Here is a 25,282-nt window from a genome sequence, read left to right on the forward strand (position 1 = left end):
AAAATAAATAGGGAAAACATAGAACGGAAATTATCTTAAGAAAATTAGTTTTGGTATTCCATGTCACAAAACCAAATACGATACATGGTTTACGATTATATTTATCTGTTGAATGAATGTCAGCGGTCATTGGTGGCCAATAAAAAGAACGACATGGAACACTAAACAAAAAATTTGGGCAATTAAATAATGACATCATGAGGGGATTCTTTTGAGCTGGAATGTTCTTCTTAAACAAATATTCCAGGTAAGAGGCATTATTCATTACAACATGTTTGGCTTTCGTGGGTGACCTGTCATATAAATATAAAGTCAGAATCTCACAATAATGAAAAGTCTTTTCAACTGCAATGTATAAAGGCTGATCTCTGAAGACGTTGTCAGTCGTATACAATTGCAAATCTAAGAGAATTTCAAATACATATTTGTTTACAGATCATCCGGTATCAAGGTAAGATTCATATGACTACAGTGGTAAAAATAACAGAATTAAGGGTTATATGTTAAATGTTATTTAAAGGATGTGTCCATTCAATATTATAAAGTGACTACAGCAACGTCAGTAACATGATACTGCTGCTTGATAAGAGAATATTCAGATTCAAGCAATCAATGTAGCGAAATACTGAGATACGCATAAATTGTTTTTGTCGTCTGTTCAAAAGTTTCTATAAAATTAAGTTTGTACATATTACTTATTTTAATAAAATTATTGTGTGATGGTTTTGTCAACATGAGAGCGAAAGTCTTGCAAATCTTACTGTATTTTTGAACAATATCAATACAACACGGAAATAAAAAATTGAATTTCCTTTTTAAAATTCCATAATTGTTCTTACTCATCGGCATTTGTTCAACTGTAATGACGCATTTCGAGTAATTTTACGAAATCAAATAACATTAACTGGATAATATAACATGCTTATATTAACATAGGAATAAAGGCAGAGCACCTGGGTGAAATATTTGGTTTTATTTTAACATTTAAGAATCCAAATGCCAGCAGGAGCGTTCCATTAATGGAGTTACGGAGTGTATGAAAATAGGAGAGGCAAATTTGAATTGAGTTCGAACGTTTTCAAAGACATTGCATTGGTACATCATTTCTTCTTTCGTAAATGGCGGAGGGTGGAGTTGTGAAAAACGACCAGGTATGCATGGAAAAAGTTCTCAACAAGATTGCTGAAGATATCGGAGTTGATTGGAAGATATTAGCAAGGAATTTGGAAGTCGAAGAAACTCACATAGAAAATATTGATAGTCAATATTCACAATTGTACGAGAAAGCATATCAAGTGCTTCTAAGATGGCATAAAAAACAGGGTTATTCCGGAGGAAAGGAAAAACTCATTGAAGCTTTACGGAAGAGTGGGAGAAACGATTTGGCAGTCAATATAGAAAGTTAGTTTTTTTTCCTTATTTCAGCGGAATTTTTTTCTTCCTGTTTATAATTACAGTGGGGGTTGAAGGGAGATAACCATGATCCTTTCATCCAAAGTAATGTTTTGAAATTCAACAACTTTGCTTTTATACAAGAACATTGTTTTACAAAGGATTAATCTTTTTTAATGCATTTCCATAATTCCATAAACAAAATTGTTACTGTTAGGAAAGTGTTATCGTTATCGCAATATTGTAATAATTTAATAAGTAGTCATCACGAAGGGATTATCGTGCTGGGAGGAAGACAAAATCATACAATGAGAACAGAAGGAAGTGCAAAAAAACGATAGAATTTAAATTCTTCCCACGCACGTCGGCTGGAAAAACGCGATGTAATCTTTTCTCGCTTTAAGCGCGCTGTCACGGAAAGAAACTGTCCTGAGAAATATAATTTTCCTTTAGGAATTCCGCAATCAAAGATTCCTTCAACAATTGAAATATTTCACTAAATATTTGTGATATTTGACTAATTCATATTCTCACTATTGTAAAGTTATGTTTTATTTTTACAGTACACCCAAGTACACCATCAATTGTATTTCCACCGATTGGTGGTGGTGATATATATGAAACAGCATTACAAGAGATGAGCAGAGCACTAAATGATACGTACAAGGACTGTGTGGGCAGCATTAAGAAAGATACACAACATGATCACCTGGTCTACGTACTCAAAGTCTTGCACAACATACAAGATATGAACAAGACATTGATGTTAATAGTAAATCCTAGACAAGCAAATTACGTCTATTCATATGAAGAATGCCGCACAAGGGAAGACAACATTGATCAGTTGATAAACCTGATCATTGATTCATTGTCTGGAAAGGTACGTATGGTCACTTCGAAGAAAAATATACCTTCTCATCAATCCATAAAATTTACTTATAGAAAAAGACTTGCATGAATTTGAAAGATAAATATAAGGAGAAATAATTAAGAAAACAATAAATTTTTTGTAGGAAAGAAGTCTGAACATACGATCGAGATCCGAAGTTGTTTCAAGATGTACATCTCTTATAATCATCGATCGCGATCGAAGTTTTACAATTCCACTAGACAAGAGATTCTTGCTTAGATATGAAAAGGCCATGGAAAAATTGAACAGAACTCTTACAAGTATATTCGAAGACAGCAAACGCAATATTACTGCGAACACAGGAAACGATTTACTCATTTTCTTATTCAGAGTAACAAAACATCTCAGGGACATGAATACAATATTAATGTTGACGGCTAACCCTCACCGTGGACAAGAGAACGAATTGTATAAAGAACGATGCAAGAGAGAGCAAAGTATCGAAGAGATGATTAATTTGATTATTGAAAGCTTGTCTTCCACGGTATGTATTGACTACGGTAGGTTAATTCTTTAAAACATTGCTTGACAGAGTATTGAATGAATAAAAAAAGCCATTGTAGATGGAATTTTATAACTTGGTGCGTCTATATTATTCTTTTTTGTCGGTTGTTGGTAAAGTCAGTATTTAGCCCAAAACACTACTGGTTGCATGACAGCAGTAAATGAACGTGATATAGAAAAAAAATTTAAAATAAACTTTCAATAAAAATAATCATTTTATATTATTGCTTAGCACGCCACAAGATACATTTCATATCTTTATTTTACAGCCTAGAAAGGAAGAAGCTCCAAGTTCCTCCACGATGTAAAATTGTCATCAATATATAGAGATGATTAATTTTACTACCAGTTAAAATGTAGGACGAATGAATAGCTATATAACTATGAATGTATATACACAAATATATAGACACTGTATTTACTTTAATATAGCAACATATGTAACATATTGTAAACAATGAACTATTTAAATCTGACTTATATTCATAGAATGTATTTATACAAATTCAACTTCTATATAATTATTTTACAAGAAGCTGAATAAATCTTACATAATTCAATATCTTCTATTTGTGTTCAATCCTTTTTAACACCAAAATCTTGCACTCTTCTTTATAAAACATTCTATGATTTCTATTCATTTCTACTTAACACCAAAATCTTGCATTCTTCATTATAAAACGCTGTATGATTTCTATTCATTCCTTTTTAACACCAAAATCTTGCATTCTTCATTATAAAACGTGCGTTGTTTCTTGATAAACAATGTTTGTCTTATATTTTGCCATTTTTCGCGCTGTTTATTGGAAAAAGGCGCTGGTTGAAGACTTGAAGTGAGCGACAAAAATCGATGAGTTACAACCCAATCGTTATGGCTCATTAATATTGTAAATAGCATGCATAAAAATCCTTTTCTAGATTTCTCCTTGTTTGCATAATTTCCAAATGTTTTACATACAATCCTGCAATTATAATGAACATCCTAGCAACAATGTTATAAACTGTTATGAAAAAATGTTTAAGCTAAACATTCCATTTGATTATTGATGATCAAGTAATATACTGTATTGTATTTTCTGGAGCATCAACCATAGCAAGTCACCATAGTATGGCACAAGTTTATAAACTCCTTAAACAATATTCAATAAGTGAAATATAAAAATGACGTTGTAAGGGGGTTCCCTTGTGAAGATTTTTTATTTTGTTAGGCTTAAATATTCACTGAACGCTTTCCTCGGGAACCATATGACGCTTAAAAATAATTAATTTGAAGAATATATACTAAATAATTATAGCGATATTCAATATTTTCCGCTTAAAACTCGACTTTCACATGGGCAATGAAATATGCGGAAATTTGGACACACATGAACAGTAGCCTTCCGGCAAACTATTTAGCAATTGTTTAAATCAAAACAGACCTTAGAGCGATAACGAGAAGAATGGCCCTAATGACAAAGCATCTGAAATAATCACAACTCTGAACAGTTCACGACATTGACATAAAATCAACATTTTAACTGCAATGTATAAAGGCTGATCTCTGAAGACGTTGTCAGTCGTATACAATTGCAAATCTAAGAGAATTTCAAATACATATTTGTTTACAGATCATCCAGTATCAAGGTAAGATTCATATGACTACAGTTGTAAAAATAACAGAATTAAAGGTTATATGTTAAATGTTATTTAAAGGATGTGTCCATTCAATATTATAAAGTGACTACAGCAACGTCAGTAACATGATACTGCTGCTTGATAAGAGAATATTGAGATTCAAGCAATTATTGTAGCGAAATACTGAGAAACGCATAAATTGTTTTTGTCGTCTGTTCAAAAGTTTCTATAAAATGAAGTTTGTAAATATTACTTATTTTAATAAAATTATTGTGTAATGGTTTTGTCAACATGAGAGCGAAAGTCTTGCAAGTCTTACTGTATTTTTGAACTGTATCAATACAACACGGAAATAAGAAATTTAATTTCCTTTTTAAAATTCCATAAATGGTCTTACTCATCGGCATTTGTTAAACTGTAATGACGTATTCCGAGTAATTTTGCGAAATCGAATAACATTAACTGGATAATATAACATATTTATAATAACATAGGAATAAAGGCAGAGCCCCTTGGTGAAATATTTGGTTTTATTTTAACATTTAAGAATCCAAATGCCAGCAGGAGCGTTCCATTAATGGAGTTACAGAGTGTATGAAAATAGGAGAGGCAAATTTGAATCGAGTTCGAACGTTTTCAAAGACATTGCGTTGGTACATCATTTCTTCTTTCGTAAATGGCGGAGGGTGGAGTTGTTAAAAACGACCAGGTATGCATGGAAGTTCTCAACAACACTGCTGAATATATCGGAAATGATTGGAAGAAATTAGCAAGAATGTTGGGCGTCGAAGAAACTGCCATAGTAAATATTGATAGTGAATACCCACAATTGTACGAGAAAGCATATCAAGTGCTTCAAAGATGGCATAAAAAACAGGGTTATTCTGGAGGAAAGGAAAAACTCATTGAAGCTTTACGGGAGATTGGGAGAAACGATTTGGCAGTCAAGATAGAAAGTTAGTTTTTTTTTCTTATTTCAGCGGAATTTTTTTCTTCCTGTTTATAATTGCAGTGGGGGTTAAGGGAGATAACCATGATCATTTCATCAAAAGTAATGTTTTAAAATTCAACAACTTTGCTGTTATACAAGAACATTGTTTTATAAAGGATTAAACTTTTCATGCATTTCCATTATTCCATAAACAAAATTGTTACTGTTAGGAAAGTGTTATCGTTATCGCGATACTGTAATAATTTAATACGTAGTCATCACGAAGGGATTATCGTGCTGGGAGGAAGACAAACCATACAATCAGAACAGAAGGAACTGTAAAAAACGATAGAATTTAAATTCTTCCCACGCACATCATCTGGAAAAACGCGATGTAATCTTTTCTCGTTTTAAGCGCACTGTCACGGAAAGAAACTGTCCTGAAAAATATAATTTTCCTTTAGGAATTCCGCAATCAAAGATTCCTTTAACAATTGAAATATTTAACTAAATATTGGTGATATTTGACTAATTCATATTCTCGCTATTGTAAAGTTATGTTTTATTTTTACAGTACACCCAACTACACCATCAACTGTATTTCCACCAATTGGTGGTGGTGATAGTTATGAAACAGCATTACAAGAGATGAGCAGAGCACTAAATGATACGTACAAGGACTGTATGGGCAGCATTAAGAAAGATACACAACATGATCACCTGGTCTACGTACTCAAAGTCTTGCATAACATACAAGATATGAACAAGACATTGATGTCAACAGTAAATCCTAGACAAGCAAATTACGTCTATTCATATGAAGAATGCCGCACAAGGGAAGTCAACATTGATCAGTTGATAAACCTTATCATTAATTCATTGTTTGGAAAGGTACGTATGGTCACGTCGAAGAAAAATATACCTTCTTATCAATCTACAAATTTTACTTATAGAAAAAGACTTGCATGAATTTTACAGATAATATTAAGGAGAAATAATTAAGAAAACAATAAATTTTTTGTAGGAAAGAAGCCTGAACATGCGATCGAGATGCGATATTCCTTTAAGATGTAAACCTGTCATAATCAGTTATGAAAAGGCCATGGAAAAATTGGGCCGAACTCTTGCAAGTATATTCGAAGACAGCAAACGCAATATTACTGCGAACACAGGAAATGATTTACTCATTTTCTTGTTCAAAGTAACGAAACATCTCAGAGATATGAATAAAATATTAATGTCGACTGCTAACCCTCACCGTGGACAAGAGAACGAATTGTATGAGGAACGATGCAAGAGAGAGCAAAGTATCGAAGAGATGATTAATTTGATTATTGAAAGCTTGTCTTTTACGGTATGTATTGACTACGGTAGGTTAATTCTTTAAAACATTGCTTGACAGAGTATTGAATGAATACAAAAAAGCCATTGTAGATGGAATTTCATAACTTGGTACCTCTATATTATTCTTTTTTGTCGGTTGTTGGTAAACTCAATATTTAGCCCAAAACACAACTGGTTGCATGACAGCAGTAAATGAACGTTATATAAAAAAATTTTTAAATAGACTTTCAATAAAAATAATCATTTTATATTATTGCTAAGCACGCCACAAGATACATTTAATATCTTTATTTTACAGCCTGGAAATGAAGAAGCTCCAAGTTCCTCCACGTTGTAAAATTGTCATCAAAAGATAGAGATGATTAATTTTACTACCAGTTAAAATGTAGGACGAATGAATAGCTATATAACTATGAATGTATATACACAAATATATAGACACTGTATTTACTTTAATATAGCAACATATGTAACATATTGTAAACAATGAACTATTTAAATCTGACTTGTATTCATAGAATGTATTTATACAAATTCAACTTCTATATAATTATTTTACAAGAAGCTGAATAAATCGTACATAATTCAATATCTTCTATTTGTGTTCGATCCTTTTTAACACCAAAATCTTGCACTCTTATTTATAAAACATTCTATGATTTCTGTTCATTTCTATTCAACACCAAAATTTTTCATTTTTCTTTATAAAACGCTGTATGATTTGTATTCATTCCTTTTTTAACACCAAAATTTTGCATTATTCATTATAAAACGTGCGTTGTTCGTTGATAAACAATGTTTACCTTATATTTTGCCATTTTTCGCGCTGTTTATTGGAAAAAGGCGCTGGTTGAAGACTTGAAGTGAGCGACAAAAATCGATGAATTACAAGCCAATCGTTATGGCTCATTAATATTGTAAATAGCATGCATAAAAATTCTTTTCTAGATTTCTCCTTATTTGGATAATTTCCAAATGTTTTATATACAATCCTGCAATTATAATGAAAAACCTAGCAACAATGTTATAAACTGTTATGGAAAAATGTTTAAGCTAAACATTCCATTTGATTATTGATAATCAAGTAATATACTGTATTGTATTTTCTGGAGCATCAACCATAGCAAGTCACCATAGTATGACACAAGTTTATAAACTCCTTAAACAATATTCAATAAGTGAAATATAAAAATGACGTTGTAAGGGGGTTCCCTTGTGAAGATTTTTTATTTTGTTAGGCTTAAATATTCACTGAACGCTTTCCTCGGGAACCATATGACGCTTAAAAATAATTAATTTGAAGAATATATACTAAATAATTATAGCGATATTCAATATTTTCCGCTTAAATCTCGACTTTCACATGGGCAATGAAATATGCGGAATTTTGGACACACATGAACAGTAGTCTTCCGGCAAACTATTTAGCAATTGTTTAAATCAAAACAGACCTTAGAGCGATAACGAGAAGAATGGCGCTAATGACAAAGCATCTGAAATAATCACAACTCTGAAAGGTTCACGACATTGACATAAAATCAACTTTTCAACTGCAATGTATAAAGGCTGATCTCAGACGACGTGTAAAAGCTGATCTCAGACGGCCCTAACAGTCTCATAAAATTGCAAAGTTTATCTCAATTATCTACGTGCACAGATTATCGGTCAGGTAAAGGACATAACACTACAGTGGCGAAAAAACTAAAGGTTATATGTTAATTGTAATTGAAAGGTTATGACCATTGTTATCAAATAACCATACCGCAAAACATACACAAAATTGAGAGACAAACGAATTCATGTCACGAAATACTGAGAATAGCGGAAGTAAAATTTGTGTCGACGTAAAGTTTTACCACTAAAAAAGATTTCAGATTATTTAAAAAATCTTGTTTAAACTGTTGGAGTGCGGCACATCAGTTCCTCTTTCGTAAATGGCAGAGGGCGGAGAAAGTAATATTCAGCGTGAATGTATGGAGAAAATTATAAACAAGATTGCTATAGACATTTCAGATGATTGGATGAAACTCGCTAGAGAGTTAAAAGTTAAAAATACTGTTATAAACAACATTGATAACGAATGGCGAAGTCTGTATGAGAAAGCATATCAAATGCTTCAAAAATGGTACAGTAAAGAAGGTTATTACTGTGGAATGGAAAAACTTATCGAGGCTTTACGGAATATTGGAAAAAACGATATAGCAGATGAGATAGAACGTAAGTTTGTTTTCCTAGGTCAGAAAAATTCTTTTTTTATTCATGAGATAATTAAGGTGGGAGTTTTAAGGTGATTAACATGATCATTTTATGTGCTGTAATGCTTTGGATTTTACTGTGTGTATTTGTCCATAAATGAAAATTGTTTGAGAAAGGATTGTCTAGCTAAATGTACAAATAATCGTTAAAACATCCCACAATCATCTTTCTTAGCGGAAAAGTGTTTCTTGCTTACAGTAATGGTATGTAAACTTTTCGTCATAGATATTTTGTATAATTAAATTTATATATGATGAATATAGGAACGAGTATCAATTTATAGATTACATACATTAAATAATAAAGATAACTTTGTAAAATTTAACATCAGAAATATAATTATATACATGCAACTATAATATAAAAATTTAGCAAATAAGAATTTTATGCGAATATATTTATAGCTCAACAGGTAACCTTATTCAAAAGTATTCTAAAACTCTGACACAAGCTACTATCATCTTAAGAAAATAACAAAAAAAACAAACAAAACACAGCAATGTACAAACAGTGCATGTGTATGAAAAGGGTCTTATCAAATATTGCTGTAAATTTAGTAGCAGAACATATGTGCTAACACAGTCGGTAATTGAACGTATTCTAATTAAATAATGTGTTCGAAGACATGAGACATATAACGCACATTGAAAATAGCAACAGATTTGCGGGTAAATAAATATTCTGCAGATCTAAGGCCGTAATATTTACGTCAGCATACACGGAATAAAATCTGCAATAAGTTCTTGCTTTAAGTGCGTAGTATCCTCCCTGTGTCGACTTACGAGTTACTTTATGACGTAAAAGAGTTACGTCATGAGCTAGGGAAATACCCAAAATAAAGGTTTCTAAGTAAATTTTTTATTCTCTCCAATGGCAATCTCTAGACATGCATCCAGGCACATCAGCTCCAACTCATGAAGGGTTTTTACAAGCGATGATAAAGGCGCATACTGCCATCTATGACGCTTGTATAGGCTGCATAGATATCAATATAGGAACCAACCAGCTTGTCGCCATACGCAAAATAGCGGATGAAATGGAAAATATGAACACGATTTTGATGTTGTTGGTAAACCCTTCGCACGGAAACTTTGCCAGTTTATACAATATATGCTGTGTACACGAAAAACAGATCGAGCAACTGATCAAATTGGTTCTTTCTAAATTGACAGGCACGGTATGAATATCTTATATTTGTTCACATAATATTTTATTGTTGATTTATACGACTATTTTCGTGTTAATTTAACAATGCTGAATTATTCATGATGAGCAATCAATATTAAGAGCGCTGTTTGACAACCCCATTCATGCAGTCAATAGAACTTTTACAGACATACAAAGGAAGAAAATTTTTAGAAATGTGTGTTTTATAATTTTGAAGAAAAAGCCAAGAGGATCTTCGGATACAACATTGCCCAGAACAAATGGGGAAACTCCAGAACCAAAAGTACCTTCATGTGGTCATCATAGCACGTTTCCAGGTGTTGTTAAGAGAATTGCACTTCTATCATTCAACGAGAGAGCCATGGAATATGTAAATAGAACTTTAACAGATATTTACAACTGCATCATAAAGATAATGAAAGATAACAACCACGGTTTATTTTCGTTTCTTTTTGATGTAACAACGCAGCTTAAAAAAATGAACATTGTTTTGATGATCACAGGAAGTCCTCAAAGACAAACAGACGACAAGATACATGAACAATGTCTCAGACGCGAACAAAACATCAAAGAACTGCTCGACTGGATTGTTAACAGAATGCATGAATCGTAACGTCTACTTTTACAGAGATATACTCTTACAATTCTTACTGTTTAATGTTAAAAATTTTGTATTGTCACAACTTAACTGGAGAAAGGATGAACGATTCTTCTTAAATTACAAGTTTAAACATTTTAATGATTCGAGGGAATGAGGGAAGAAGGAATCAAATATTTTTAAGGCTTGCGTATGCAATTTAGATTTGTACTTGTGATTTAAATATACTACGCAGTCTACGCTCTATAATGGGCATTTTTTAACTTTGTGTAAATTTTGGTATTTGTTATTGATATATATGCGTACATGTATAGATAGAAAATACATATATAGTATGCTGAAAATATCGAAATAAACAATAGACAATTCACTATAAGTTTAAAGATTGGTAATCCAGGCATTATAAAGTTTAAACAATTCACTATGTATACATTTATATATGAAAGTAATTTGTATTTTCACAAATTATAGCTTTTTTCACTAAATGTTGAAATAGCGAAGTGCGATTGAAAAGTTGCAATTTATTAGTAAATGTATCATAACGACAAAATTACGCAGGTGCATATGGTGTTTTTGTATTGAGGAATATAGATCGTTTTTCTTTATTAAATTATCAAAGAATATGTAAAATTCAACATTGACAGTCATTTTTATATATTTCCTTAGATTTTACTGGATGTTATTTGAATGAAATAGAAACCGATTTCTCAGAATCACGAATTTCATACTCACATTATCAAACGCATCAGACATAATTTAAACGCATCAGACAAATTTTGTCTGTTAGTCTGTAATTCATCCCACTCGGAGATTTATGCAGTGTGTCATTAACAGTAATTAGAAGAGTATTCAATCAAATTTGCATGCCTTTTAAGAGGCTTCCAAAGTTGTCAGCATGTAATTTTCACTTTAGATACGATACCGCAAAATTAAAGAAGAAAATAATTGTCGCGCATATTTAATAAGCACTAGATGTCCCTCCAAGCCTCCCCCTCCCCACTAAATAACGGCAACAATAAAACATGACAATGATTGAGAAATTCAACAAAGTAAGAAGTTTATATTTATTTGGCTGTTTAGATTATCTCAAAGATATTATGCATCACATACAGTAATGTTTTACTACATGTTAAACTCATCAAAAAATCGTTTATTCTTGATTGTCCAATTGAGGTTGATTAAGAAACGATAACGAAACGAGGTTTCGTAATCATGACACTAGTTCCATTTGTTAGAGACGATTCTTCACGAAATGAAACAATAGTTTCATGTTATTTGATTTAAGCAAACAATATACATAAAAGATTGCATTGAAAACCACTGAATTTCAACACCTCCCACTTAATTCTTCATGTCAGTGTTTAGTATATGAACACGATCTATAACTGAATGTCACTCAAAAGGAGTCTATGTCTGAGAAAAAAGCTGCTGTATACACATACTATAATGGGTGACATTTCTTAAATTTTTGACAACAGATATAGAAACGGTTTCATTTATGTGGCCAGTAGTCAAGATGAGCTTATATCAATGTGGAATTTTCGGTAAAGATGATAGATGTAAATGAAATAAGCAATTGACGGGCAATGCATATACACCAAGCGGGTATTAAGACGATTTAATGATTTCAAAAAGGAAACCGAGGATTATAGCTGGAAAGAACTCGTGATGGGTTTTTTCCTAAAGAGGAATAACAAAATAAATAAATGATGGTGCAAGAACATCGCAAAAGGGGCACGCTTCATATCGTTCAAAAAAAGAGAAGAGGAAAAAAACATTAGGCTTTTTCGGCTTCTTAGGTTTTTATCTTATGAGCACGTGGTAGGTAAGGCAAGACAAGGAGGCAAGGCAGTAATCACAGCTGCAGACAAAAGGATTAGCAGGAACGAAAAATAATTTAAACATCAAATATCTATAACACCACGGGTGACGACGATTATCACAACAACACTCACAACAATCTAATATTTTCATCGAAAGGATAAGTCGTAGGAAGCACAGCTGAATGAAAAGCGAAGAGTTTGCTTGGACGATATTCGTCCGATGAATGAAAACAGCACTTGAAGGAACACGTGTGCGTTAAGCGGTCTAAGTAATGACCACGAGCGGTACTCAGACACACATCAAACGACTTAAAGATCGCATGCCGACAATCGCCTTCGCTGATGATCGTTGGTCGAGAGCAACATAAATTATTCATCTAAAATAATTAACGCCTATTGTTTACATGCTTTATTGTTATGGAAATGTAATATTGGCATTAGCTACGGCATACGTCAACGGGACACGAGTGATTCCAATAATCACAGGTTTTAACACCAGCAAGCTGAAGAAGGTTCACACTATTTCACAGCAGGTTTTTTCAAAACGTCCAGGTCACAAGCATATCTAGCTTCAATATCAACCTATTGCTCCCATCAAAACAGCGAGATTCCTTGCACATCAAACGCTGACAAACAAAGAGAAATTATTAAGGAATCATCAACGCGGAACCTCCAAGAGGCACGCTACATCTTGCACAGACCATCGAAATCTTGACATGACATGTTCTTTGTCGTGTCAAGGAAATAGAAAATTGTATTTGGAAATTCTTGAACAAGTAGATAGGACCAGGACGTTAAGAGAGAATCTTTAATCATAAACATTGACGAAAGGCTGCACAGTAATTAAAAGAAGAACAAGCCAGAACAGCACACAAGAATAAACTGATTTTGAAAACACTAAGGGAATCAAAGCCACGATTTTTTTGAAGTATACATAAGAAGACAAAAGACAAACAGAAACAATTTGCATTGACAACTACTTGACGTGAACATTGTTATCCTAACTTGAGGCGTTCATTTGAATACCAAAGAAAACGTAAGTATATGTGTATAGTAGAATGTAGCAATGTAATCTTCTTCAATGATGATACCTTTGAAAGGATTGTCCACTTTTTATTTCTATCTTAAGCCGTGTTTATACTAACCATCTTAAATCTTCATGAAGAACATCGACGATGGACAGAATTTATAAAGCATATTTGGTTCTTTAAGTTGATGTCTTTATACAATCAATACATGTGTGCTGACATTAATTCTTTAAAAAGCAAATAGGAATACAGGAGTTTGGGAGGGAGTGCTGTTCATAGCCACATCACATACGTTTTTAACTATTTTGTTAAACATGAGAAGTAATACTCAACTCTGTAATCTTTAGAATCTTATTGTCTGAATAGAATGTTTACTTGAGGAGTCCTATCTACGAAGCACTAAATAATACACGAAGTTATAGCAAATGCGTCTATTACCCGTGAGCACACTCAACATAAAAACAGTTAAAGTGATTTACGAAGTTGTCAGTAAAACAATTTGATTCAATCATTTGCAGAGATGGCGCTTGGCCTGTATGCTTAAGGTTAAGAATAAGATAATGTTTTACATAATTATGGAAGCAGTATGCTTCGTAACACACAAAAGATAAAAATGGCATTCCCTTAAGGATGTGCACGAAAACTTTCAACAAACTCAGCCCCAATAAAAAAAAATTGAAAAAACAACCATATAAAATTTCCCTAAGTCATCTGCGTCTTCAAAGCGTGGCTAACAAAGCATACGAAAGCATTTGAATAAAGGCCTTTCTTTCAACTTTTAATTGTCGCAGACGAATATAAATGTGGAAAACACTGTCGATTAAACGATGTAATGCACTTGAATAAGAGAAGACAGGTCCGCCACAAACATTCAAGATGATAAATAACGACAAAAAAGTTCATTTTCTTTTTGTCAACGTTCTAGGAGATCAAATTAATAGTATAGCCGTAAGAAGCTGTGATCCATCGAAGCAGAACTGACATAGTGTCGCCATAATTCCAGGGGGTTGTAATTTACACATCAAGAAAGAAGGAACAAGGAAGCTTCGCGAGCTACATCCAACTGCTGTAACATCATCACAGCCACGTAGTAGAAAATTTCAAGATGGGAAAACAAGAAGAAGGCCATATAAAACGACCAATGAACGCATTTATGGTGTGGTCAAGAGGCAAGAGAAAACAGATTGCTCAGGTAAACCCTAAGATGCACAATTCGGACATCAGTAAGAAACTAGGAGAAGAATGGAAGACATTAACCTCGGAAGAAAAAGAGCCGTTCATAGCTGAGGCAAAGAGACTGCAAGCGTTGCATATACAGCAACATCCCGATTATAAATATAAACCAAAACGTCGTAAGCCGAGGACGTTAAAGAAAGATGTCTCGCCAGGTATTGGCATGTACAATCCGTACACATCACCAGCATTAATGAACATTCCCGATAAGTATCAAAATGCTGCATTACCAAGCAATATGCCGCAAGGTGCTATTGCATCGTTACAACCAAGCTATCCTACAGCAGAAACACTTGCCATGTACACTAAAATATCTAGCAATCCTTACCACCATGACTACCAAACACCTGCATACCCGTTTATGTATCCCACACAGTCTAACGTTTCCAATCCAAACAGCAACAATAATGGCAGTATAAATCCTGCTAGAGCTATGTACTCTGGGGGAATGACACAGTATTACCAAGGAAATGGGTTAACTGTACAAAATGGAAATCCCTACATGGCATCTAACATGGTGAGCCACATGGGAAATCGTATAGTGTCTTCACCGGTAGAAGATGGTCGAGTTAGTATGGTTAACTCGCCACCAGTAGCTTCGTCACCACACAACTCAGATAGAGCAAGTCCTGCCATTTCCCATCCAAAATCAATTACTGATTCAATGCCAGGACAACGTGTATGGCAGCCACATAATCAAAGTAAAGATATATCTGCTCTACGTACAGGTCTAGTTCTTAACAACTATTGTTAAATTATAGTGGCAGACTACATTAAATGCTTTAAAGTGCAATTTGATGAATGACTTTCGGTCTACTATAGATTTGTAAATAGAGTTTTTAAAATGTCTTTAAAACATCAAATGAAGTGATGCTCTCTACCTTTGATTTATGTTAGTTTTCTATAAAAATATATCCGTTATGACACGTCGTCGCAACGTGGTCAAACTACTCTCAACTTGGCTTTTCAATCAGTACATTATATTTGAAATTAGATCATTTTATGTGCTAAACTCCAAGAGCAAAACAGTAAATCAAAACTTTCTGGATGATCTAAAATCGATCCAAGACGCGAAACCCTTGAGCTAATAAGGATTTCAACGTCGTTACTATATATATATACGTATATATATATATAAAGCAAATAAATAAATGGGTCAAAAACAAAATTAAGGTTCGCCAGCAAATCCTTTCCATTCAGCGGCTTATTTTAGGATTAAGATAATTTTTCAATTAAGCGACAAGCTTAAGTATTTATTTCCGTATTTAGCCGCTCTTTGTTTGACCATGTGGCCATGCAGTGTCGAGATTAATCCTATAGGGACCTTACAGGATTTCTTAACCAAAGATCACGAAAACAAAACTACGGGAATGGAAGTTGATAAAATTCAATGGCTAAGCATGAAGACAAACAACAGTTCAATAATAGTAAAGCATCTAGATTTCGGTTATCAACGGTATATTCAAAACATATTTCACGTCCATTGTTATGTAAAGTTCGTAATTTAGTTAAAAGCATTGAAGGAGGAGGCAACATTCTTGAAAGAAAATAAAAGCAATTTGATTGTAAGGTCAACTATGCAACGATTTTCTCTACTCTTGTTAAAAACACAACCCTTTAAATCAGGAACAAAACTAAATATATTATAGTGTATATTCAAAACTAAACAAGAGCTAGACGAAAATTCCAGACGTCTTATCTACTGTTTCTTATCATGAAGAATGAATACATAGCTTGACCACCTTACGTTCGCTATAAATTCTCAAACGCAAACGTTTATATCGTGTGCAATGAAAAATGAAGACGTAATCATTTATTCACATGATGAATATCTTTAGGTAACACGTACACAATATATCTCTCACAGCAAGTAACAAAGTAATACGTCGAACAATCTTTGAGATGAAATAATTTTTAGCGATGATCTCAACACGTATGTGTATAAATAACGCAATATGAATATGAATATGTTATCATGATAAAGTCAACTTCCTCTTGGTTCAATCTATGTACATGCTTGAATAGTAAATATTACAAAGTTCAAGTTCAAATGAGAAGGCAGGCATAAGAACAAAAATTACTTAGAAAAGTGCTGAGCTTTTCAAATGTAAGCAGTAAGAACCGGATCTAATATTGGTCGATTATCTATATTGACGACGTCGGTATAATATACACAGGCCTATATACGCTAAATGAGCAAGGCCAGTCAGCACAAATTGGCGGCAAAAATCATCCTAAACCGCTAGGAAAAAGCATTAGCAAATTCAATTACGCTAAAATTATGTTTTTTACGCAACTTTAAATTAAAAGTGTATTCGACAAAAGCCTATTTTCATAATGCATATATCTTCATCATAGGCATTATGAAAATAGGAAGTTTCTATGCCATGTAAACCGATTTGCGTAACAAAAGCACAAGCTTATGAGTTTCATGCAAACAGCCATTATTTGTATATAACAGGGTTTCCGTCGTACTCTCAAAATCAATTCCTACTCAAATAATCTCTATTGTGAAAGCGTTTAACATTTGTTTGAGAAGTGATTGCGAAAACAAAGAAAAAATATTGTAATGCAGAAGAGACTATGTGTAGAGTGTTGTCTACATAGGAGTTTACATAATCATTGTTTTAATAGTAAGTTCAAATGCTGTTCGCAAGCTAATAAAATGTAAATATGCATTACTTAATGATGAAACAATGCAGAAAACATGTCAGGAAAATGTTCTGCTGAAATACAAAGGAATAAACACGATAAGAGTTGGCCATGGCAAAGAAGAATAAAAAGATTTCCAATTCAATATACTCCTCGATGTGGTCTAAGTATAAAACCATCCACTAAAGTGATACAAAATAAAGGAATATGAAGACTGGAAACATCACATTTTATGACTCTGGGTTGGGTATAAACCATCCACCAAAGTGATTGAAAATGAAGGAATATGAAGACTGGAAACATCACATTTTATGACTCTGGGTATAAACCATCCACTAAAGTGATACAAAATAAAGGAATATGAAGATTGGAAACATCACATTTTATGACTCTGGGTATAAACCATCCACTAAAGTGATTGAAAATGAAGAATTATGAAGATTGGGAACGTCATATATCATCGCCATGCCTAAAATAGAACGTAAGAGATACACCACCCAATGAAGTAAATATCAAAAGAATGAAGAACAAAAAAATACAACCCATGGATTTGAAAGTTACCAATATCGTGTCTCTGCAGGAAAACAACCGAAACAAACAAACAAGGTACCTCCCTTACGGTATACATAAAGAAGTTTTGTGTCAACGGTTGCACATTGGTTGGCAACCATAACGGCAGGTGATCATACATTCAACAACAGCCCACACATTTTTTTATTAAACGTGTTAAAAATAGCGTTAAAAACATGCGAATGCGACGACTTTTTGAATGTAAATAAGCAATTAGTGCAGCATTAAATACTTAAATTCTACGCGCATGCGGAAAAGACTAATACACAGACAGCGGTGTTGTTAGATGAAGTATTTCATTGAAATTCCACTAACCTTACATCATGGTCTCACAAGATCCAAGTGTTGATAAACTTTCGCGATCAAATCTTGTTTTTTTTCTTTACATTTACATTTTACTCCTTGCAATTTAAGCCATCTTACTAATGTAGGAACATTTACTTTGGATAACTACATAAAAAAAGAAACAAAATTTTAGCCATAACTTGAGTAGCTATTTGCTAAAACATATTTATTTATTTATTGTTGATTGTAAATCAAGCTATTACAGATTGCACAATACATTGAGGACGATTACAAATTAATATAAATTTATGATTCACAAAAAAGTTAACATTCATTACTAAAATTAATTCGGTTCAAAAACCATTTCTACAATATATTTACATATGAATAGCTGTTATTTCAATTCTCCTTACCTTATTCTCAGCCACGATCTTACGCACATCCAAATCTTCATTCATATTTTTCTTCTTTACCTAGGTGAAGCACGCAAACAGCATTATACATTAATCACATCTTTGTAAAAATTAGACAATAATACACCTACTTTAGCAGTTTTAACTTTACGTAACGGGGTTAGGGAGACGTCTTCAGACTTTTCATGTACTGTATTGGACGATACCAGAGGATTAAGTCTCATACTATCAAGGTCATTGGAATATAGAGGATCAAATTCTTTGGCATCTCTTGATTCATCGTTCACCATCTTTGCAGTAGGTCTGATGGCATTGATAGCAAAAATATCTTTCCCTTTATGTGAACTAGTATTGGTAAAACAAGGCACGATCGGTTTTGCCTTGGTTAAACAATTGTTGCCTTTGTTGCAGGCTTCCTTCCTTGAAATTATTCTTGACTTGCATTTTTGTCGGTTAAACACAGGTATAAATGGCTTTCTAACCTCTGTGTTGTTCGAGCTATGAACGTAGTTTGTGTTTACAGGGTGAAGTGAATTTGTCCACACACTAGATGCAGTCTGATTAATTTCTTCTGTTTTCTTGACGGTCGTGATTAGTCGAGCTTTCTGTTGAGATGAAACGATTACTTCTGCTTTGGTCCAACCTTCATAAGTGAACAAAATATAATCAAATTGGGGATATGACCTACCATGCTTAAAAATATCCATGTGTATACCTGATGATGAAGTACGTTTTTTAAAAATATCCATATGTGTACCTGATGTTGAAGTACGTTTTTTGCTATGGACAAGTGGTTTGTTAGCTATGTCCACTTTATGGACCTTTGTCAAATTGGTTTGTCGTGATACAGAAGCGTTATGTAGGATCATAGAGGGATAAAGAGAGGCGCATGTGAAGGATAAAGGAGATCCACACAGACTTGGCATTCTTGTCATTATGTCTTCAAGGAATGATTGATATATACATTTTTGTTCACATCTCGATGAAGCCTGAGGTAGCATATGTCTTACGCACCATTGTGGATATCTTGTATTATTTTGTATTAAAGAAATCATAATTCAAACTTATATATTTTATTTAAAAACACACAGAGACATGTTTTTCTAAGTTAACTCACAGCTAAAAATATATGATTGTCTTTATTCTCTACTCTTACATTATTTTATGATGTGTCCACGTACACAATTTTAACGTGGTCTTTGTCCTGTGAAGTACCTGTTTTCTATGGTCATTAGCTTGTGAAGAACCTGTTTGTAATGTTTTCTATCCACTGAAGTACCTGCTGATCATGCTCTATCCTGTGAATAACCGTTTTCAATGGTCTTTAGCAAATGAAATATTTGTTTGCAATGTTTTCTATCCATTGAAGTACCTGTTTGTCTAAGTTTATCCAGTGAAGTAGCTACTAAAGCTATCTAACTTGTTAAGCCTGTTTTCATTACATTTATCAAAATAGATACGAGAATATTTTCTCAAAAAATAGATACGAGAATATTTTCTCACTCGTAGGAAAACGTATATTATAAAATATCGCATTACTTTCGTTTGTTGCTGGTAATCTTATTCCATACTATAGAAGTAGAAAACAGCGTTTTTGTCACAATAAATAATAAAGCAACGACGAATTAGAAATTGTAAAACTTAGATATACTTATATTACCCACCACAACCTTCCAGTATTGTTTCAAATCAATCTCCCCGAATTGATGATGTGAGATACTGGTAATGTAAGCAGTTTTCAAACTGGAAATCAGAAAAAACCCTCAAAAATTTTTGATAATTTAGACTCACAAGAGAATATTAAGATTGAACAATGATTGATCAAAAGTTTGACTAATAAAACACGACTTTTCAACAAAACATTAATAAAATATGAATGAAAGAAAATTAACATGTAGAAAATCATGTTCAGCTAATGGAATGTGACTAATAGAAAATATTATTTGTAAAAAAATATGATCAATGAAATGATCAAATGAGAAAATTTTTGATTTGTAGAAGATTGTGATTAATATAATGTGATTTAAAGAATATTATGATAAAAGACAATTATAATGATCAAATCATTCATCGAAAATAGACCCAAAAGAAATGTTTATAAGTGTGCTTTTCCCCCCATATGAATTAAAATGTCATATCCTAAACGTTAGGACTTATCAGCTAGATGCATCACTTATCATTGAAATAAATGATGACTAAATGTCATGATAACTAAACGTCATGATGACTAAATGTCATGATGACTAAACGTCATGATGACTAAATGTCATGATGACTAAATGTCATGATAACTAAATGTCATGATAACTAAATGTCATGATGACTAAATGTCATGATGATTAAATGTCATGATAACTAAATGTCATGATGACTAAATGTCATGATGACTAAATGTCATGATAACTAAATGTCATGATGACTAAATGTCATGATAACTAAATGTCATGATAACTAAATGTCATGATAACTAAATGTCATGATAACTAAATGTCATGATAACTAAATGTCATGATGACTAAATGTCATGATGACTAAATGTCATGATAACTAAATGTCATGATGACTAAATGTCATGATGACTAAATGTCATGATAACTAAATGTCATGATGACTAAATGTCATGATAACTAAATGTCATGATGACTAAATGTCATGATGACTAAACGTCATGATGACTAAACGTCATGATGACTAAACGTCATGATGACTAAACGTCATGATGACTAAACGTCATGATAACTAAACGTCATGATGACTAAATGTCATGATGACTAAATGTCATGATGACTAAATGTCATGATGACTAAATGTCATGATGACTAAATGTCATGATAACTAAACGTCATGATGACTAAACGTCATGATGACTAAACGTCATGATGACTAAACGTCATGATGACTAAATGTCATGATGACTAAATGTCATGATGACTAAATGTCATGATGACTAAATGTCATGATGACTAAATGTCATGATGACTAAACGTCATGATGACTAAACGTCATGATGACTAAACGTCATGATGACTAAACGTCATGATGACTAAACGTCATGATGACTAAATGTCATGATGACTAAATGTCATGATGACTAAACGTCATGATGACTAAACGTCATGATGACTAAACGTCATGATGACTAAATGTCATGATGACTAAATGTCATGATGACTAAATGTCATGATGACTAAATGTCATGATGACTAAATGTCATGATGACTAAACGTCATGATAATATATATCATAACACGACTGTAGTTATACATCGTAAAGGAGCATGACTTAAGGGATGAAATCTTTTCCTCTATAGCTTACAAGTTGTAAGAACATGAAAGCATTCATCATCTTTTATTTACCTTGGTAACACGAAGCATCGATTATTTTCAAGAGAGTAACCTTGAATGACGTAGTTCTTACATTGATTAAATAATTGAAGCATATTGGGAGAAACGCCAAAATCATTCACCTGCAATTTTATAAGAATTGAGACATCACATGGATAAGATGTACGTACGTGCACAGGGGAACTTTCTGATGAGGAAATAGATAAGCATGCACAAATATATTTTTCATTGATAAAAGTACCTTCGTCACAGGAAGTTTTAAAAGATGTGCTTTTAGTGCTAACGTTATCTTGTCTGTCAAACTTATATCAGCTTCTGAAAGAAAAATCATGTCTCGTATTTAGTAATAATAAAGATCAAAATTTATTTGTTTCTTACAGAAGTTAAACAGCAAAGTTTCTTTCATAAATCCAATCCATGCATATGAAAGTTATATAAATGACATGCAATAGCTTTCTAGAAGGCTACGATCAATATAATTAAAATACATGCATATGAAAGTTATATAAATGACATGCAATAGCTTTCTATAAGGCTACGATCCAATATAATTAAAAAGAAACGCAAATGAAACTTATAAAATGTCTTCAACATAAATAACCTTTAGACAACGACTTGCTATGAAAAGAAATACGTACAAATGATATGTATGTTATTATAAAATGAAAAGACGATAAGATTTTATATCGTCACATTTACATCCTTTCCAGCTCCACTTACAGTGCATTATACTTTAAAGGGAATTTTCAAAAAAACAATGTAAAGATCTCGCGTCAGTCTTTAAAGTTGAAATGTATTCTAGTAAAAACAGATGTTTTAACAAAATGTAAACAATATATATGTATAAGGTGTGCGTAGAGCTATATTGGGGAGCATTGTTCTCCTCTTCAAGACATACGCACATAATAACAAAGCGTTAATTAAAAACGTTGAATGAAGTGCAACGTGAAAGATCATCTACTTCAAAAATCACCAAAATAATTAATAAAATCAATTTTTCCATAAAAAGAACGTTAAAACAAAAAAAGATCTACACCTACATAAAATGCACACAAAGAACAAGGATAGAAGATTATTACATAAATAGCACTGCATGCACAACATGATCTCTTCAAAATATTTCGTATTATGCTTCATAATTAATTTTTACTGCAAAAGTGGTAATTATAATGGAGAATTTTTTATAAAACTACTCTACAGTTATAATGAGCAATTTTTCAATAAATAGCATCTTCTGCATGAAAGCAATAATCATTAATTATTACGTAAGTTAATAAATGAAAAACAGAGAAAAAGAGAATCCTATATTGTTGTTGACATAGCTATATTAGTGTAGATATTGCACAGATGAACACGTTGCAGACGAAAGAAGACATTCAACAGAAAATATGGGCATGGAATTTCTTCAAAATGACGAGAAGATTGTGTTGACAAGTATCCTCCTAACTCTGACAATTCTTGGTGTTATTACCAATGTATTCGTCGTGTATGCTATAACATCATTTTCAAGACACAAAGATATACCGTCCAACTTGTTCATTCTTAATCAAGCGTTCGCACATTTAGGCAACGTTCTATCAACGATATGTTATGTAATTCATATGTTTTACTGGATTTGGGGTGTAGTTTATACAATTTTTACTTTCACCTTATTTTCATCGCTGGGTAGTTTATGCCTAATGACCGTCAACCGTCTTGTCTCCGTTGTATGGCCATTGAGATACCCGAGCAAAATAACAGCCCATCGAGCTAATGTAATGGTTGCATTTGTATGGTCTGTGGCTTTAACATTTACGCTGTTACATTTACTGGGTTATGCTGTGTACTCAGATCCGAACTTTTTCAACTATGGTCGTTATTATCTTATGCTATTAATAGTCGTTTTCATCGGGTCGAATTTCTACATGTTTTACTTGAGTAGAAAACAGTCGAAGCACATTTCAAACGTGTTACGAGCCGTTCAAACAGGACTGCAACAGAGTATAAGAGACGATCTGAAATGCATCAAAACTGTGGGAATGGTTGGAATTACTTTTGTCATGGGATGGTTTCCTCTTATTATACTATTTTTTCTTTATGGCGATAAGAAAGAAGAAAAAGACTTTCAGAGGTTTTCAGCATTTCTCTTGCCTTTGACAATCGTAAATGTTATTTCAGATCCATTCATATATTATGTGCGGAGTTCGGAATTCCGTAAATTTTATAAAGCGTGGAAAAGAAAACAAGGACTTGGTAGATTACATTCTACAGTTAAAATTGAGAATGCACACTCGCTTGAAGCCTTTTATGTGAAGTAACAAGACAAAATTTGACTGATTGATCTTTTATTGCAAAAAACAACAACATAGTCTTCATTTTTTGATAATAATCAGCCATATACGTAACATGCCTATCTAATTTTAGCTTGGACGTATAAAGATTACTTCTGTTTTTGCGCATTTCCGCTGTAAATGACATACGTGCAATATGTTTCCGTGTATTGACTTCATTATAGAGCCTGCTGTGATCTCTTATCTAATATATTAAATAAGCCACTTGACTCCACGCTTTTAATAAAAAAAATTATTAAATTACTTACCAATGGCGAACATTTTGTCTTGAACTACGAGAAAATCTCTTCCTTTTAAAAAGTGCGAATCAATTTTATTCCAAAGAGGAGCAAGACGATGAGTCAAAACAAACTGGAAGCAGTATAAAAAAAGACTTTTCGTCATAGGCATCACCAGTTCTGGCTAAAAAAAAACCCAGCGAAGATATGCTATCTAAGCCTATCTTGAACCAGTATTGTCTACTTGCATAATTACATTCATCAAATACATACATGCAGGGAAAATTTTTCAAAGATATGCTGCAGTTTTCCAGACTTGAATATTCCGCTCTAAAAATAACAAGTAAATTTCAAACTTATAATAAGAGAAGATAAAAAAACAACCAAGAAAATATTGCCTTTCACCTCGGCAATGACAATAGCTTTATGCGATGAAAATTCTTCGTCGCAGTCAGGAGCTATAAGCAATTCTGATTCTGTAAAAATGATCTCACTACATAGAAGTGATAAAAATATTTTCAAACAACATGCTTATTCAAAATATGTGGACATTCAACTCACCGAAAAACTTGGCGAAGACAAATATCGCCATTACCGAAGTCATCTTGGACAAGTAAAACCGCTCGCAACTGGTCAAAATTCTTGGGAAATTTCGCAAAAAATAGCC

The 25,282-nt window shown here is 32.8% G+C and overlaps 6 protein-coding genes across 11 annotated transcripts; 5 read left to right on the top strand and 1 right to left on the bottom strand.

The window, feature by feature from the left end:
* Positions 1–30: 30 nt before the first annotated feature.
* LOC124435801 (uncharacterized protein C18orf63-like) lies at positions 31–25,156 on the bottom strand. 5 transcript variants are annotated; one of them, XM_046985761.1, is made up of 11 exons: positions 25,021–25,156; positions 24,646–24,945; positions 22,309–22,382; positions 22,080–22,189; positions 20,388–20,466; positions 20,211–20,293; positions 19,439–19,749; positions 18,855–19,366; positions 18,724–18,783; positions 18,341–18,475; positions 31–161 (listed from the first exon to the last, which is right to left on the bottom strand). In XM_046985761.1, exons 2-10 carry the CDS (start codon positions 24,785–24,787, stop codon positions 18,347–18,349), a joined length of 1,500 nt encoding a protein of 499 aa, XP_046841717.1. In that variant the 5' UTR covers positions 24,788–24,945; positions 25,021–25,156; the 3' UTR covers positions 31–161; positions 18,341–18,346. The 5 variants fall into 5 exon arrangements, with proteins under 5 accessions (XP_046841717.1, XP_046841716.1, XP_046841715.1 ...); XM_046985760.1 differs by lacking the exon at positions 31–161 and adding an exon at positions 5,469–5,794; XM_046985759.1 differs by lacking the exon at positions 31–161 and having other exon boundaries at positions 18,305–18,475; positions 24,646–24,799; positions 24,889–24,945.
* Positions 236–3,366, top strand: LOC124435807. Of its 2 annotated transcripts, none has more exons than XM_046985768.1 (5): positions 236–451; positions 990–1,401; positions 1,956–2,272; positions 2,406–2,786; positions 3,076–3,366. In XM_046985768.1, the coding sequence occupies exons 2-5, from the start codon at positions 1,119–1,121 to the stop codon at positions 3,112–3,114; spliced, it is 1,020 nt and encodes a 339-aa protein (XP_046841724.1). In that variant the 5' UTR covers positions 236–451; positions 990–1,118; the 3' UTR covers positions 3,115–3,366. The 2 variants fall into 2 exon arrangements, with proteins under 2 accessions (XP_046841724.1, XP_046841725.1); XM_046985769.1 differs by having other exon boundaries at positions 261–451; positions 937–1,401.
* LOC124435809 lies at positions 4,335–7,287 on the top strand. The gene is made up of 5 exons (XM_046985771.1): positions 4,335–4,432; positions 4,971–5,379; positions 5,929–6,245; positions 6,379–6,708; positions 6,997–7,287. Exons 2-5 carry the CDS (start codon positions 5,100–5,102, stop codon positions 7,033–7,035), a joined length of 966 nt encoding a protein of 321 aa, XP_046841727.1. The 5' UTR covers positions 4,335–4,432; positions 4,971–5,099; the 3' UTR covers positions 7,036–7,287.
* LOC124435808 lies at positions 8,135–11,354 on the top strand. Its single transcript, XM_046985770.1, has 3 exons — positions 8,135–8,915; positions 9,839–10,131; positions 10,339–11,354. Exons 1-3 carry the CDS (start codon positions 8,633–8,635, stop codon positions 10,732–10,734), a joined length of 972 nt encoding a protein of 323 aa, XP_046841726.1. The 5' UTR covers positions 8,135–8,632; the 3' UTR covers positions 10,735–11,354.
* Positions 13,343–15,760, top strand: LOC124435813 (transcription factor Sox-14-like). Its single transcript, XM_046985774.1, has 2 exons — positions 13,343–13,578; positions 14,496–15,760. Exon 2 carries the CDS (start codon positions 14,676–14,678, stop codon positions 15,555–15,557), a length of 882 nt encoding a protein of 293 aa, XP_046841730.1. The 5' UTR covers positions 13,343–13,578; positions 14,496–14,675; the 3' UTR covers positions 15,558–15,760.
* Positions 22,179–24,606, top strand: LOC124435812 (cannabinoid receptor 2-like). Its single transcript, XM_046985773.1, has one exon. The coding sequence runs from the start codon at positions 23,456–23,458 to the stop codon at positions 24,362–24,364; it is 909 nt and encodes a 302-aa protein (XP_046841729.1). The 5' UTR covers positions 22,179–23,455; the 3' UTR covers positions 24,365–24,606.
* Positions 25,157–25,282: the final 126 nt, after the last annotated feature.

The sequence above is a fragment of the Xenia sp. Carnegie-2017 genome, unplaced genomic scaffold (genome assembly GCF_021976095.1).
Source record: "Xenia sp. Carnegie-2017 unplaced genomic scaffold, XeniaSp_v1 HiC_scaffold_16, whole genome shotgun sequence".
Taxonomy (NCBI): Eukaryota; Metazoa; Cnidaria; class Anthozoa; order Malacalcyonacea; family Xeniidae; genus Xenia; species Xenia sp. Carnegie-2017.